The 13,223-nt window shown below is 42.0% G+C and overlaps 2 protein-coding genes across 4 annotated transcripts in view; one reads left to right on the forward strand and one right to left on the reverse strand.

Moving 5' to 3' along the window:
* Nucleotides 1-2,268, reverse strand: part of OSBPL11 (oxysterol binding protein like 11) — a 53,822-nt gene extending 51,554 nt beyond the window's left edge. For 2 of the 3 annotated variants that reach the window (XM_081327881.1, XM_081327880.1), the window contains exon 1: nucleotides 1,408-2,262. In XM_081327881.1, the coding sequence (XP_081184007.1) occupies nucleotides 1,408-1,601 (194 nt within the window). In that variant the 5' untranslated portion in view covers nucleotides 1,602-2,262. Of the gene's footprint in view, nucleotides 1-1,407 lie in introns of all 3 variants that reach the window. The other variant, XM_081327879.1, reaches the window with a different exon arrangement.
* LOC308668250 (uncharacterized protein) overlaps nucleotides 1-13,223 on the forward strand; it is a 281,434-nt gene that overhangs the window by 257,775 nt on the left and 10,436 nt on the right. The window lies entirely within an intron of this gene.

Consider the following 13,223-nt stretch of genomic DNA (forward strand, 5'->3'; position numbering starts at 1 on the left):
AGAACAAAAACTCATTCTCTGTTTTTAAACCATTATACAAAAATATATTTGCATCTTACTAGATTAAATGAAATATAAACAATCCAGATAGAAAATGAGCTTTGGCTGAAAGCAGGCACACTGACCTACATCAAAAATTCCAGTGCCAGATTTGGTGACTCACAAACATACACTTAAGAAGTAATTCCAGTCCTATCATACCTCACTGATTGGCTGTCCCAAATAATGACCATAAAAAAATTACTTGGTTCTGGTTCATACAATGTGTAAATTTAGCAATCATTCTATTATCTAAAGAAAATTGTGTCTTGGCGTAAATAAATAAATAAATAAATAAATAAAGTATGAGTAGTGACAATTCTGCAAAAAGACACTATACGCAACAGCAAGAAGCATTAGTTGATTATAATAAGATTCATTTTTCTTCCTGTATATAGTGGTTCTGACATTTTAAAATCAAACTCACATTCTGAAAAATGGGAAGCACATCAAAGCCCTCTGACTTACTGCTCTTTCTCAAGTGCTTCTCACTTACCTGTTTACCATTTATGACTAGCTTTAATTATCTCCTGTTTTGAAACATACAGACATATTAGATAACATTGAAAGATAAGCGAGTCCATTTAGTGGTGGTGGTTAAAGCATCAGGTTAGAAACTGGGAGATCCTGAGTTATAGTCCAGCCTTGGGCACAAAGTCAGCTGAGTGACCGTCAACCAGTCACTTTCTCTCAGCCCTAGGAATGAGGCAATGGCAAACTTCTGAAAAACTTTGCCAAGAAAACTACAAAGACTTGACCAGGCAGTCTCTGAAAATTGAGCACAACTGATATAGGGGGTGGGGGGGGGGACTGAAGGGTTCAGCTCCCCTGTTGGGGGTTCAGAGAAAAAAAATTGAAAATACAATTTCCCACCTGGAAAAGCACAAAGTAATGCATTTAACAGAATAACAGAGTTGGAAGGTCTTCAAGCTGAAGACAGTATACTATTTCAGACAAATGGCTCTCCAGCCTCTTTTTAAAAGCCTCCAGGGATGGAGCACCCACAACCTCTGAAGGCAAGCCGTTCCATCCACTGGTTTATCGTGCTGACTGTCAAGAGCACGACCTATATATAAATTATAACGCACACCGGATTTTGAAGGGAGAAGGACAAAGCATTGCCACCATTTCTTCCATCCTTTCTGAAAGTTGCACGCTCACCATCTCGCTCCCGATTACAAAAGCTAAGCACATTGGTTTGTGCTTAAAATTGTAAGCCGCCCTGAGTCTTCGGAGAAGGGCGGGATATAAATGGGATTTATTTTTTTTTTAAAAAAAAGGCAAGTCCCAGCCAGTCAACTTTGGATTCCTAGCTGTCGTTTCCACCACCACCACCCCGCCGCCCCCGGCTCCAGTTAAAGCACCCACCTGTACTGCCACACTTTGCTACTGCTTCCTCCTCCTCGGCTGCTGTTAAGCCCACCGCTGCTGCTGCTGTTGCTGCTGCTGCTACACTTGCTGGGGCAGTTCGGGGCCGGGAGCAAGATCTCCAGCTTGCCTTCGCTCTCCGACACTTTCATCGCGGTAACCGTAGCTGCCGGCATGGGTTCCCCACTTTGCATGGCCGGAGAAACGAAAGCACCCCAGCCCACCGGGGTGGTGGGAGGCGGCCAGTCAGGGCTGCACTAGTGCCACAGCCGGGCAGGCCAAAAAAAGGCAACACAAATGTCATCAACCCCCTTTCTACAAAGGGACGATCCTCAGCAGCCTGGAAGGAAACTTTTCCGCAAGGGCAAGTCGGAGCGGAGGCGCCAGAGAGCGCCGGGCAGAAGACACACACACACCAAAAAAAAACACACTAAAACGTGTTGTTGTTTTTTCAATGGCGGGAGGGGAAGAGTTGGCTCGCAGCGACGCCGGCGAGGAAGGCGGCCGGGCGGCGGAGGCGTAGCCGGGCTCGCCCGAGCTCTCCGGGACGTGTAAACAAGTGCTTGGGGAGGGCGAAGGGCTTGGCGCCGGTCTCCTCGGGAGGAAGTCAGGGCGGCGGCTCTTCTTCGACCCTGCCCAGAGAAGGATGCTCCGGCGCAAGGAGACCGAGAGGGGGAGGCTCAAGGCGGCTCTCCCGGTCCTTCTCCAGCCTACTAACCCAGAGGCGGCCGGGAGCTGCCCTCACCCTCAGACACCAGGCTCCGCCTTCGTCTTCCCTCCGCAGCCCAGCCCAGCCCGGCAAGGAAGCCCGTTCCTCACGCCCACCCGAGAGATCCACCCAGCAGGGAGAGCGCGCCCGGCTCGGCCGAGCTGCCTCTCCCCGACCCAGCAGCAGCACAGCAAGCAGCAGGTCGCCACCCCTTCCGGGTTAGCCTTAACCCCACCCCACCGCCTCGTCCGCTTGAGAAAAGGAAGTGGTGCCGCCGCCGCCATGTTTGTTAAGGGCAGAGTCGGCGATTGCGCCGGAGGAAAGAAGCAAGCGCGAGCAAGAAAATAGGCACTGTTTTTTCTCTGTGTGTGTGAGAGAGAGAGAGAGAGAGAGAGAGAGAGAGAGAGATTAGTTAATTAAATGTAGGTTTAATTGGTTGTGGTGGAGGGAGGCCTAACGTTCAGGAAAGGAACTAGGGTTTGGAGGCAGAGGCTGTGAATGCAGCTGCCGGACTGAGGTCACCCTTCAGTTGGTTGCAGTTCCCGTTTCTGCACGTGACGGCTTTCTGGCTAGAGAACGTGGTAGGGAAGAAAAAGGTCTCGGGCGGAGTTCCAGAGCTCGCGACGGGGTGGATAGATCCTTTATTGTGCAACCCTTTTTCGTTTTTTTTCCACCGGTGTCCAATTTTAGCTTCGCTTCCCAGAAAAATAGTTTTAAATAACATGCTTTTTATTTTTTTTAAAAAATCGTTTTTTGTGATTTTTAGCAATGTTTAATACACACACACACACAGAGAGAGAGAGAGAGAGAGAGAGAGAGGGGGAGAGTAGTGACCAAAATTGTGGAAACTTTTTGGGAAAAGCGTACATTTGAGGTTTGATGGCTAATAACCACCTTTTTTAAAGTAGTACCATAAAATTAGATATTAATGGAAAGATAATTTAATCAAGAATGTAATGCAATAACTTTTATGATCTGCTATTGGAATAGCAGTTATAAAGAAGAAAAGTGAAATGTAGTAAAAAAACAAGATATACAAAAATTATCACCATAGAAAAAATTGAGATATACAAAAATTATCACCGTGTCAGTTAATACTTAGTTGGGTAACCTTTAGCATGAATTACGGCCTTACAACGTCAACCTTTAGTTCTGCAGCTGTTATAATGTGAAACCAAGATTGAATGATTGCTTCTATTAACTGGGTTTTATTGCTGGGTTGCTTCTGACTAACAAGTTTCTTTAGTCGGCTCCATAGATTTTCAGTTGGGTTAAGGTCTGGGCTATTCCCAGGCCATTCCAGCAGTGGAATATGATTATCTTGAAATCACTTTTAGCACACAGCAGCAAAATGACATGGAGCTAAATCCTGTTGAAATATAAGTGCTTCGTTGTCTTGGAAAAGATCATGTGTGGAAAGCTTCAGTTTGGGCTCAAGTATTTCGTTAATGTATTTTTGGCCTTTTATATACCCATTAATCATACAAATTCTGCCCACACCTTTTGGTGTCATACCACCCCAGATCATAACACTGACTGGGTGTTTCATGGTACATGTAATGCGATCAGGATGCAAATCTTCTCCGATTCTTCTTACGTATTTTATGCCATCACTACCAAACAGGGAGATCTTGGTCTCATCACTCCAAATAACATTGTCCCATTGTTCCTCTGTCCAGGTAACATGGGTTTTAGCCCAGTTTAGTCTTTTCAACCTTTGTTTGAGAGATAAAAGTGGCTTTTTTCGTGGAATTCTAGATTTTAGACCAAATTCCTGCAGTCTGCGCCAAACAGACCTTGCACTCAACTTCACCGTGCATTGCGCCATTTCATCTTGTATACACCCAGATGATTTTCTTCTGTCACGTAGGCACAGTCTCTTAATTCTATCATCACTTGCTGTTGTGCACCTTTTCCTGCCTTTACCAGTGTGGTTTTGTAGTGACTGAGTCTACTTATACCTCTTCAAAAACTTAGAAATGCCACCTTTGGTTAAGTTTCCATCAAATTTTCTTCTAATTTCTTTATAACTGTAGCCTTGTTCACTTAATAATGCTATTTTACATCACTTTCTGGACGACCAGTCAACTCTTTGCACCATTTAATTTTATTACATTTTACAAGCTCACTAAATGAAAGAACACAAAAAACTCAACAACTTGATAGTGATCACATAACACACTGAGAAATGTCCTCCTCTCAGCTTCAATACATGACATCAATAACTGAATCCTATTGTGATCTGATTGGCTCATTGCCAAACAAGATGACACCTGATTGGCTCTAAATACTCCTGCTCATTGGCTACAATCAGATGAAGGAAAGCTACCTAATATCAACCTAAGAATGTTGTGCTTCCTTTTTCTGGTTATTTGGCTATAACTTTTCACAGAATACAGACAACTGAACAAACTTTGTTGCATTACATTCTTGATTAAATTATCTTTCCAATGATACATAATTTTATGGTACCACTCCAAAAAAGTGGTGTTATTAGCCATCAAACCTCAAATGTACACTTTTCCCAAAAGGTTTCTACAATTTTGGCCACTACTGTATATATACACAACAGTACTACAATTATACATTAGAGACTATACAGCTCAGAAAAGATGCAATTGGGTAAGCAGGGTTTTTTTTGCGCCAAATACTATAGAACGCTATTTTTTCAAAAAAACACCTGAGAAATAGTTTCTAATAAATTAATATATTTAGTTAAAGGCAAAGAAGCAGATCATGGTGGTGGTCATTTTACAAACGCTGTCTTCAGTGGTGCAGATCGTAAAGTAGCCCACAGAGCACATAGAATATCATGCTCTCTAAATACCCCCAATTCTACCTTTTTTAAAGCATTCCCTACATTTCCCCTTCTCTTAAAACCGTCAGGTGGAAGGAAACATGCTTTCTGCCTGTACCCGTTTGGCAAAGATTGCGAACCAAATGCAGGGAGTGGGTGAATGCAAGGCTTCCCACAGTTTCAGGTGCCGCATTATGGGCTAATACAGGGGTAGGCAACCTAGGCTCTTTTATGACTCATGGACTTCAACTCCCAGAATTCCTGAGTCAGCATAGCTAACTCAGGAATTCTGGGAGTTGAAGTCCTTGAGTCATAAAAGAGCCTAGGTTGCCTACCCCTGGGCTAATGAAAACACCCTGTCGAAGCTTGCTACGATAGTGGAAATTTCTTTATGCAGGCAATAGAAGTATCAATAGAAGATGTGCTACATTGCTATCAGAGTTGTTTTCCCCCACAGCTCCTTTCCTGAACTGGCCCCATATCCACCTTCACCAAAAGGAGTTATGTTTATCCAGAATACATTGCATTAAAATATGATAAATAAGGTTCCATGCAATGTATAAACTCAGCCGGTATTTATTAACGAAGCTAATTTTCTTATGTTCCCTGTTCAGACATTCACCACAACACTGCTTTTGATCCCTGTTGTGGCTGCTTCCAAGTGGAATTCTTCCTGTTTATAATACTTGGCCAAATTCTGGAACTATTTCCTCATTATCTTTTTATGCTGCCTTTTCTATTTAGAGTGCTTTACATGCTGTCTTATTTATTTGTTGGCTTATACTGTGTTTCATTTGTTAATGCACATTTATATCAAACAAAATAAATGAATAATACATTTACTTGCAAGCACGTATTTTAAAGAAAGTAAGTACTGTTTTTATATGCCTCCATGGTTTATTTTTTACATTGCTTCAATAATTCAGATATCACTATATCAGACTTCAGTAGTGCTAAATTATGTCAGCCATAATTGGCCTCTTCTGAATAAAAATTATTATAGGAGTAGGTATAGGAGTATAGCTCCTATAGGAGCTACAGGAGTAGCTATAGCCGGGAATTTCATTAAGAGTTTGATTATCTACTCCAGGGGTGTCAAACGTGCGATGTCAAATGATGTGTCGCAATGTATCGCGGCTTTTTTTCCATTGCTGGCAATGGGGTGGGCGCAGTTTCGCCATGACGCATCCAGCCTGCAGGCCGGCAGTTTGACACCCCTGATCTAATCTACTATGAAAGCTTACTATATAATTATGGTAATAGACATACTAAAAATACTAGTGTATTTAATAAGAAGGGAACTACTAGGATGCAGATTGAAATTAAGAGCTTTCCTAGGTGGAACCAAGGAAAAATAACGTATTTTATAACAAGACAAACCTGTCTGATCTGTCATAAGGATTTATTACTATTTCTGTTGAGCCTGTTTTACATCTAAGCCAAGTAAATATTATCAAATTCTTTTCTCATGCGATTAAATTATTTCATTCTGCCCGTAGGTTTTAGCTATATAGTTCAAGACTTTCAACTGTCAATGACTTGGACCACCACAATTAGAGAAGTGTTCAGTAATTACGCACATGTTCACCCAGTTACTAGTTAACACTAAACAGAAATTAAAAGTGAGGTCACTTGTTGATTCCAAATTCATGTCTTGCTCATTTATGTGATTAGTAAACATAAATGGTATAAATTAAAACAAGTACACAAGAAAAAGATCTGAGATAGTTTTCTTCAACTCATGGCAAGGTATTTCTAATTAATAGCTAAAGGTTTAAGGTCAACTATAAATTAGATGAAGTACAAATTTAATGAACCTTATTCCTAGTTAGACAGCCAGTTTAGTATATTGGTTAAGACACCAGGCTGGGAGATTTGGGTTCTCCTGCTACCTTAAGGCATGAAGCCATTTGTCAGCTCTAGGAAGAGGACAATGGCAAACTATTTATGAAATATTGTTAAGACATGTCCAGGCAGTTGACAGCAATCAATACAAATTCAAAAGAATAATAATATAATAAAAACAAATCCTAGGTTACTATGGTGATGTTCACAGTATCCTACGTCAGCCATATACAAGGCTTTGGGTGTGGGGGCATTTGTTTTGTTTTGCTGATAGAGTTGCATTTTTAAAAATTATTTTGGCTCTCCGAGTGGACAAAATTTTGAGTCTTTAGAGAGTTTACAGTAGGCTTTTGTAGGTACCAAGAAACAAAATGCCTCATACGAGGATGAAGTTACCTAATTCTGGTTTTTTTCCTGGAAAGGTACTCTTATTTGAATATTCTGCCCATAAATTCAGAATCTAGTGAAATTTCTGGGAAATTTTAAAAAATGGCTAGAGCAATCTCTAGTTAGAGACAATCTCTCTGTCTCTAACGGTCTCAGCAGCAGCACTGTGAAAGGTGACACTTCCATATGGTATTACTGGGAGAGCTAGCTCATCACTGCTGCCTCTTGGTGAAAATAAGCAAGCATAGCCAGGAAGCCTGTATATCAAGGTGCTTTTGGCCACAAAGCAGCAGAAAGCATGGTCCAAAGTGTGGAGGTTGCTAGGGCCAAAATAAAAGGGACGTGGTGGCTCAGTGGGTTAGGACGCTGAGCTTGTCGATCAGAAGATTGACAGTTTGGTGGGTCAAATCCCGAGTGCCGTGTAACAGAGTGAGTGCCTGTTACTCGTCCCAGCTTCTGCCAACCTAGCAGTTCGAAAGCACGTAAAAATGCAAGTAGAAAAATAGGGACCACTACGGTAGGAAGGTAACAGCGTTCTGTGCGCCTTTAGCGTCTAGTCATGCCGGCCACATGACCACGGAGACGTCCTCGGACAAGCGCTGGCTCTTCGGCTTTGAAACGGAGATGAGCACCGGCCCCTAGAGTTGGAAAACGACTAGCACGCATGTGCGGGGGAACCTTTACCTTTACCTTAGGGCCAAAATGTCTTGGGTAGGAGCAGTGTCCTCACCTGTTATTGTATAATCACACATAGGAGATGAATCATGTACCTTAGGTCATTTGCATCATGGCATGCCTGATGGAATTTCCATAATTTAACGAAGTAATAATGTCAAGAAAGGGATTTAGCTGATCTTGATATAGAGGAAGAATGGGCACCTGATAACGGGTACCCTTTCTAGAATGGTTTCTAAAAAAGATTATCTCCTTTTAGGGAAGAGTAAAGCATAACAACGAAACTCAAAATAACCTTGGCTTGATTTTGTTTAGTATAAGATGGAATAGGTAGAAACCTAGACAGCTTTTCGGGATTTTAATATTTTACCTTATTATAATGCCCTTGGAACAGAGGAAGCTCTGCAAGTCAAATATTAAGATTCTCAAGAACTTGCATGCAGCTTTGAGGCCTAAGGAAGCCTCAAATGTATTACACTTATTTAAGGGGCTTAGGAGTACTCCCACTCACCATGCATTGAGGAGCTACAGATACAAATTTACAGTGCAGATACTTTTCTTTTATGAACTGGAAACTTACCGTACATTAGGATTGATCCAGATTAGGAAACAAAATTGAGAGTAAGGTATCTTCTTTCCCTGTACATCTGCTGTAATAAAGATGGAAGACTCAAGATTTATTTAAAAGTTAGGAAAATAAGCGTGAGACAATTGGGAGATTTTCTAACATGAGGCACGACACTTCTGAGAAATGGGTGAAAAGGGCATTTGCAAATAAAAATAACTATTTGGCCACCAACCTCAGATATAATTGGAGAACATTGCAAATTCAATGGCAAAAATGATTTTGCACAGGAGTTTCCTAAAACTATTAGTATATAAAAGTGCCTCTCTCATATTGAGAATGACATTTGCATGCATTTGTACATATCAGATTACCCACTATGCTGTTCATTGTATTGCAGACTACAAGTAGTACAATATGTAGACCACACTGCATTGGGCACACTGATTTTTGCACATTCAACAAGACTTGAAGACATGACTCATGTTTTCATTTTTGGCTTTGTCATCTTTTGATTTGCAGTTGGACTCTTCCCCCCTCCCCGATAACTATGAAATATGTGTAAAGCAATTTATGCTGTAGAAAGTCCTATTTGTAGAACACACGTTTGATAGATAATAAAAAAGTCACAGATTTGGATAAAAATGCTGGAAACACAGATGGACCCTCCTATTGTACCAGAGTAGAGACTGGGAAACTAGTTTTACCAAAGACATGAAGCCACTGATGGGATTCAGCCAGTTCGTACCAGTTCAGCAGAACCAGTAGCTAATTTTTTGTTGCCCAAGCCCTGAATGGACTTCCGGAAGCAGCAACCACACACAGAACCGGTTGTTCACGTATTTGAATCCCACCACTGCATGAAGCCAACTTGGTACTTTTGCACCAGTTATTCTCCTTCAGCCCTGGGAAGCAGGCAAGAGCAAGCCAATTCTGATAATCCTTTTCAAGAATTGCAGAGACTTATCCAGGTAGCTGCCATGAATCAACAATGATATACACACACATACACATAAATGGCTGCTAGGGCCAGGGTAGCAGTTTGTTAAACACAGAGCAGCTAACAACATCCAGTACAAAAACTTGGAAAGGATCCTAAGTCTGCTATTTTAATAGCAAGAGCACTTAGACTTATATACCACTTTGTAGTGCTTTACAACCCTCTCTAAGCAACTTATAGAGTCAGCCTATTGCCCCCAACAATCTGGGTCCTCATTTTACCGACCTCAGAAGGATGGAAGAATGGGTCAACCTCAAGCCGGTGAGACTCGAACTGCCAAACTGCTGGCAGTTGGCAGTCAGCAGAATTAGCCTGTAATACTGCATTCTAACCACTGCGCCACCACAGCTTCAAATTTCTTGTAGAAGGCAAAATAAATCTCATTATTCTTTGTAAGGTCCAAGATAATACACAATAGAAGTAAATCTCATTATTCTTTGTAAGGTCCAAAATCACATTCTTTCTTTATAATACACAACAATAAAGTATTTTTTGTTTCCAGAATACTCAGCAGGGTAATAATATACCTAACAGAGTCAGTGTTAATTTTTTCAAGGCAATAAAACACTAATGGGATATATAGTATTAATGTTAATTTTCCCTTACCTTTAGTTTTTCCCTTACCTTTAATATATCAGTTAACAATCTATAGATTGCATAAGTTTCCTTAAGATGGCATATTTCTTCAGTGTCTGGAGTGAAATTCGTTAAAGGAAGTTGCTCCAGCATTTGTCCTATTTTAATATTCAGCCACAATGAGAGTTGATAATAGATTTTCATAAAGATAACAGTGAAGAAAAAGGTAGTATTGTCTATAAATGTTTTCCAAAGTTTTAATGATAATGTTTTCCATTATCTCAATGTGGGATTTAAGAAGCACTCTGCCATCATCACTTTTTCATTGATGAGTAAATAGGGCATTTCTTTCCCTGCTGAAACTGAATGAAGCTGAACTCTACCAGAACATCTATGTTTCGTTTTAGAATTAGGACATGGAACACCTTCAAGATATTTAGGGAATGCTGGCATTCAACAGAACACAGTTCAAGAAACAGCAATGGCTGAGATCAGACATCATTGCTAGCATTCCCCCCAGAAGCTGAAATAACTAAGTTTGGTTTCAGATTTTAATCTAATTATAAAATATGGTTATTCTAGATTCCAGTCATCTATTGAATCCCGGTTAAGTCACAGTGGAAGTTAGGAGGCTGTATAGGATGATGCTAAGATGGCAGGACCTATGTCCTCATTAACCCAAGTCATTGACTAAGTTTGTTTATGAGAACATAGTCTTCAGTTTAGCATAATATGCAAATCCAGTTAAGTGAGTTTTGCCCCATTTTATGACCTTTCTTACCACAGTTGTTAACTGAATCACTGCAGTTGATAAGTTAGTAACCTGGTTGTTAAGTGAATTTGGCTTTTCCATTGACTTTGCTTGTCAGAAGGTCAGGAAATGTGATCACATGACTCTGGGACACTGCAACTCTTATAAATATGAGTCAGTCACCAAGCGTCTGAATTTTGATCACATGACCATGAGAATGTTGCAATGGTTGTAATGTGAGAAACAGTCATAAGTCACATTTTTCAATGCATTTGCAACTTTGAATGGTCACCAAATGAACTGTTGTAAGTCAAGGAATACCTGTACTGATGTTATTTAATTTCTTACACTCAAGATCAGGCATGTCAAACTGCCGGCCCATGGGCCTGATGCATCATACTAAAACTGCGCCCACCCCATTGCCAGCAATGGGGGAAAAGTTGCGATACGTCGCACAACCTCACGTGACGTCGTGAGTTTGACATGCCTGCTCAAGATCAAGCCTGGGCTTTTTATAGCTCCCAGGCCACCTCCAGCCCTTCGGCTGTCCCTGTCCAGCCCATGTGAAGTCAATCGGAAATTAGGTAACAAATGTACTGTATTTTCCGGCGTATAAGACGACTGGGCGTATAAGACGACCCCCAACTTTTGAGATGATTTTCATGGGTTAAAGTCTTATACGCCGGAAAATATGGGTAAGTAGGAAGTCAGGGCTGCTTCTCAATTAGGTGAAGGTTTATCAAGAGCTTTTGGCCTCGAGATCAGCTTTGCTCTGCCTTGCCTAAACCTCGTCTCCTCTCGTGTTGGCGCCCCCTTCTACTTCAGCCACACACGCTGGCTGTTTCGGCCAGGAGCGATGAGCATTGTGGCCCAACACTTCGGGAAGGCACCAGGTCTGAAAGAAGGCGGTTCTTTCCGTAGGTTAGTTAATGAAAAGGGCGGCAGAGGGCGGGGGTGGTGGTGAAAGAAACAGGCTCAGCCCTGCGCCGCAAGTTTGAGATTCCCTCAAAGAAAGCCCCAGGTTTCCAAGTAACTAGAAACCAGAAGGAGCCCTGCGTGGCACTGAGATCGAGAAGACCGTTTACCCTCCCCTGCATTTTGCTGTGCTTTTCTAAAGTTTTCCAAGAAAATGCAAACGCGGGGTTTTTCCTCCTTTCACTTGCATAAGTTATCGCTGGAGTATACAGAAAGGGGAAAAAGAAATAAAGGGGAAAAACCCCACACATATTATAATATTTATTTTTCAAAAGGCCGCCTTCTACTTCAGGGCGGAGGGGCGACCCCGGGTTGCTGAAGCCCCAGCGCCAGCTTTCCGCTGCGGTCTGCCTGTCGCAATTCCCGAGCTGTGCCTTCCCGGGCGGGTGTTGCTGTAGGTCTGGCCACGGCACCATGCCCTGAAGTCGAACTCCCAGGGTCAGGTGAAGCTCAGCTCCGCGCGAACATGTCAGGTCGGCCTGCGCCTGGCTTCCCGCGCTCCCTTGAGCTCTCGTGCTCGCCGAGCACTGGCGGCTCGGCACGTGCTTGACTCCCGCTCCCTTCCCCCCCCAAAAAAAGGGGTCTGCTGCCCTAGGATGCCAGTAAGCTGGAGCCTCAGCCTCGGTTGGGCTGGTCGGTTTATTTATGAGGAGGCCGTCTTTCGCCATTCTCGAGCGCCGGATTTGTCTGTTTCCACTAACGTCTCTGCTCCCGAGGATTTACTATTTTCCGGCGTATAAGGCGACTGGGTGTATAAGACAACCCCCAACTTTCGAGAAGATTTTCATGCGTTAAAAAGTCATCTTATATGCCAGAAAATACGGTAAATTTGATGCAGCTAATCGAAACCATATAATTTACTGCTTTTTATAAAGAGATAAGATTAATGAGCAGAATTAAGTTCAGCTAATTGGTTCAACCCGCTACAACAGTCCCAATTTCTCATGTGGCCCCTTGGGAAGATTAACTGCCCACTCCTGCTTAAAGTAGAATATATAGCATTTCTGCTCCAGTTTTTCTCACTACAGATTTGTGGGGAAATTGGGCTAAGAAGAAATGACAGGTCTAAAGACGGTGAATGAGTTTTCTGGACTAAGTGGACTTTAACCTGGAGCTCAACAGACTTCTAATCCTTTACAAATCTTAACCTTTACAAAACGCTGTTTTTTCTATAAAATGATTCATCAGAGCATTTCACAGTAGTTTGTATCTCGATGGAAAAGAAAGGAAAACTGAAAATACTGGCTTTAATTTACTCAATTATCCACTTAGTGTAGTGATAGCTACCATAGGATAAAGCCCAGTAGGTGGCATCAGTAGCTGATCTTCGAAGCTAAGTTGGACACGCTTAGTACATGAATTTGAGACCATGGGGAAAAGTGCAGAGCTGAAAAGTAATCTAAGAAGCTGATAACAAACACAATTGCAAATCACTACCATATTGGTGCCAAGAAAAATTACATGGATGTGTCCATGTAGCAATCAAAAGCTGAGCTTGATTCAATGACAACCTTATGAAATGGTAAACAATTTAGC

This window comes from Vipera berus (genome assembly GCF_964194415.1).
Source record: "Vipera berus genome assembly, chromosome: 1".
Taxonomy (NCBI): Eukaryota; Metazoa; Chordata; class Lepidosauria; order Squamata; family Viperidae; genus Vipera; species Vipera berus.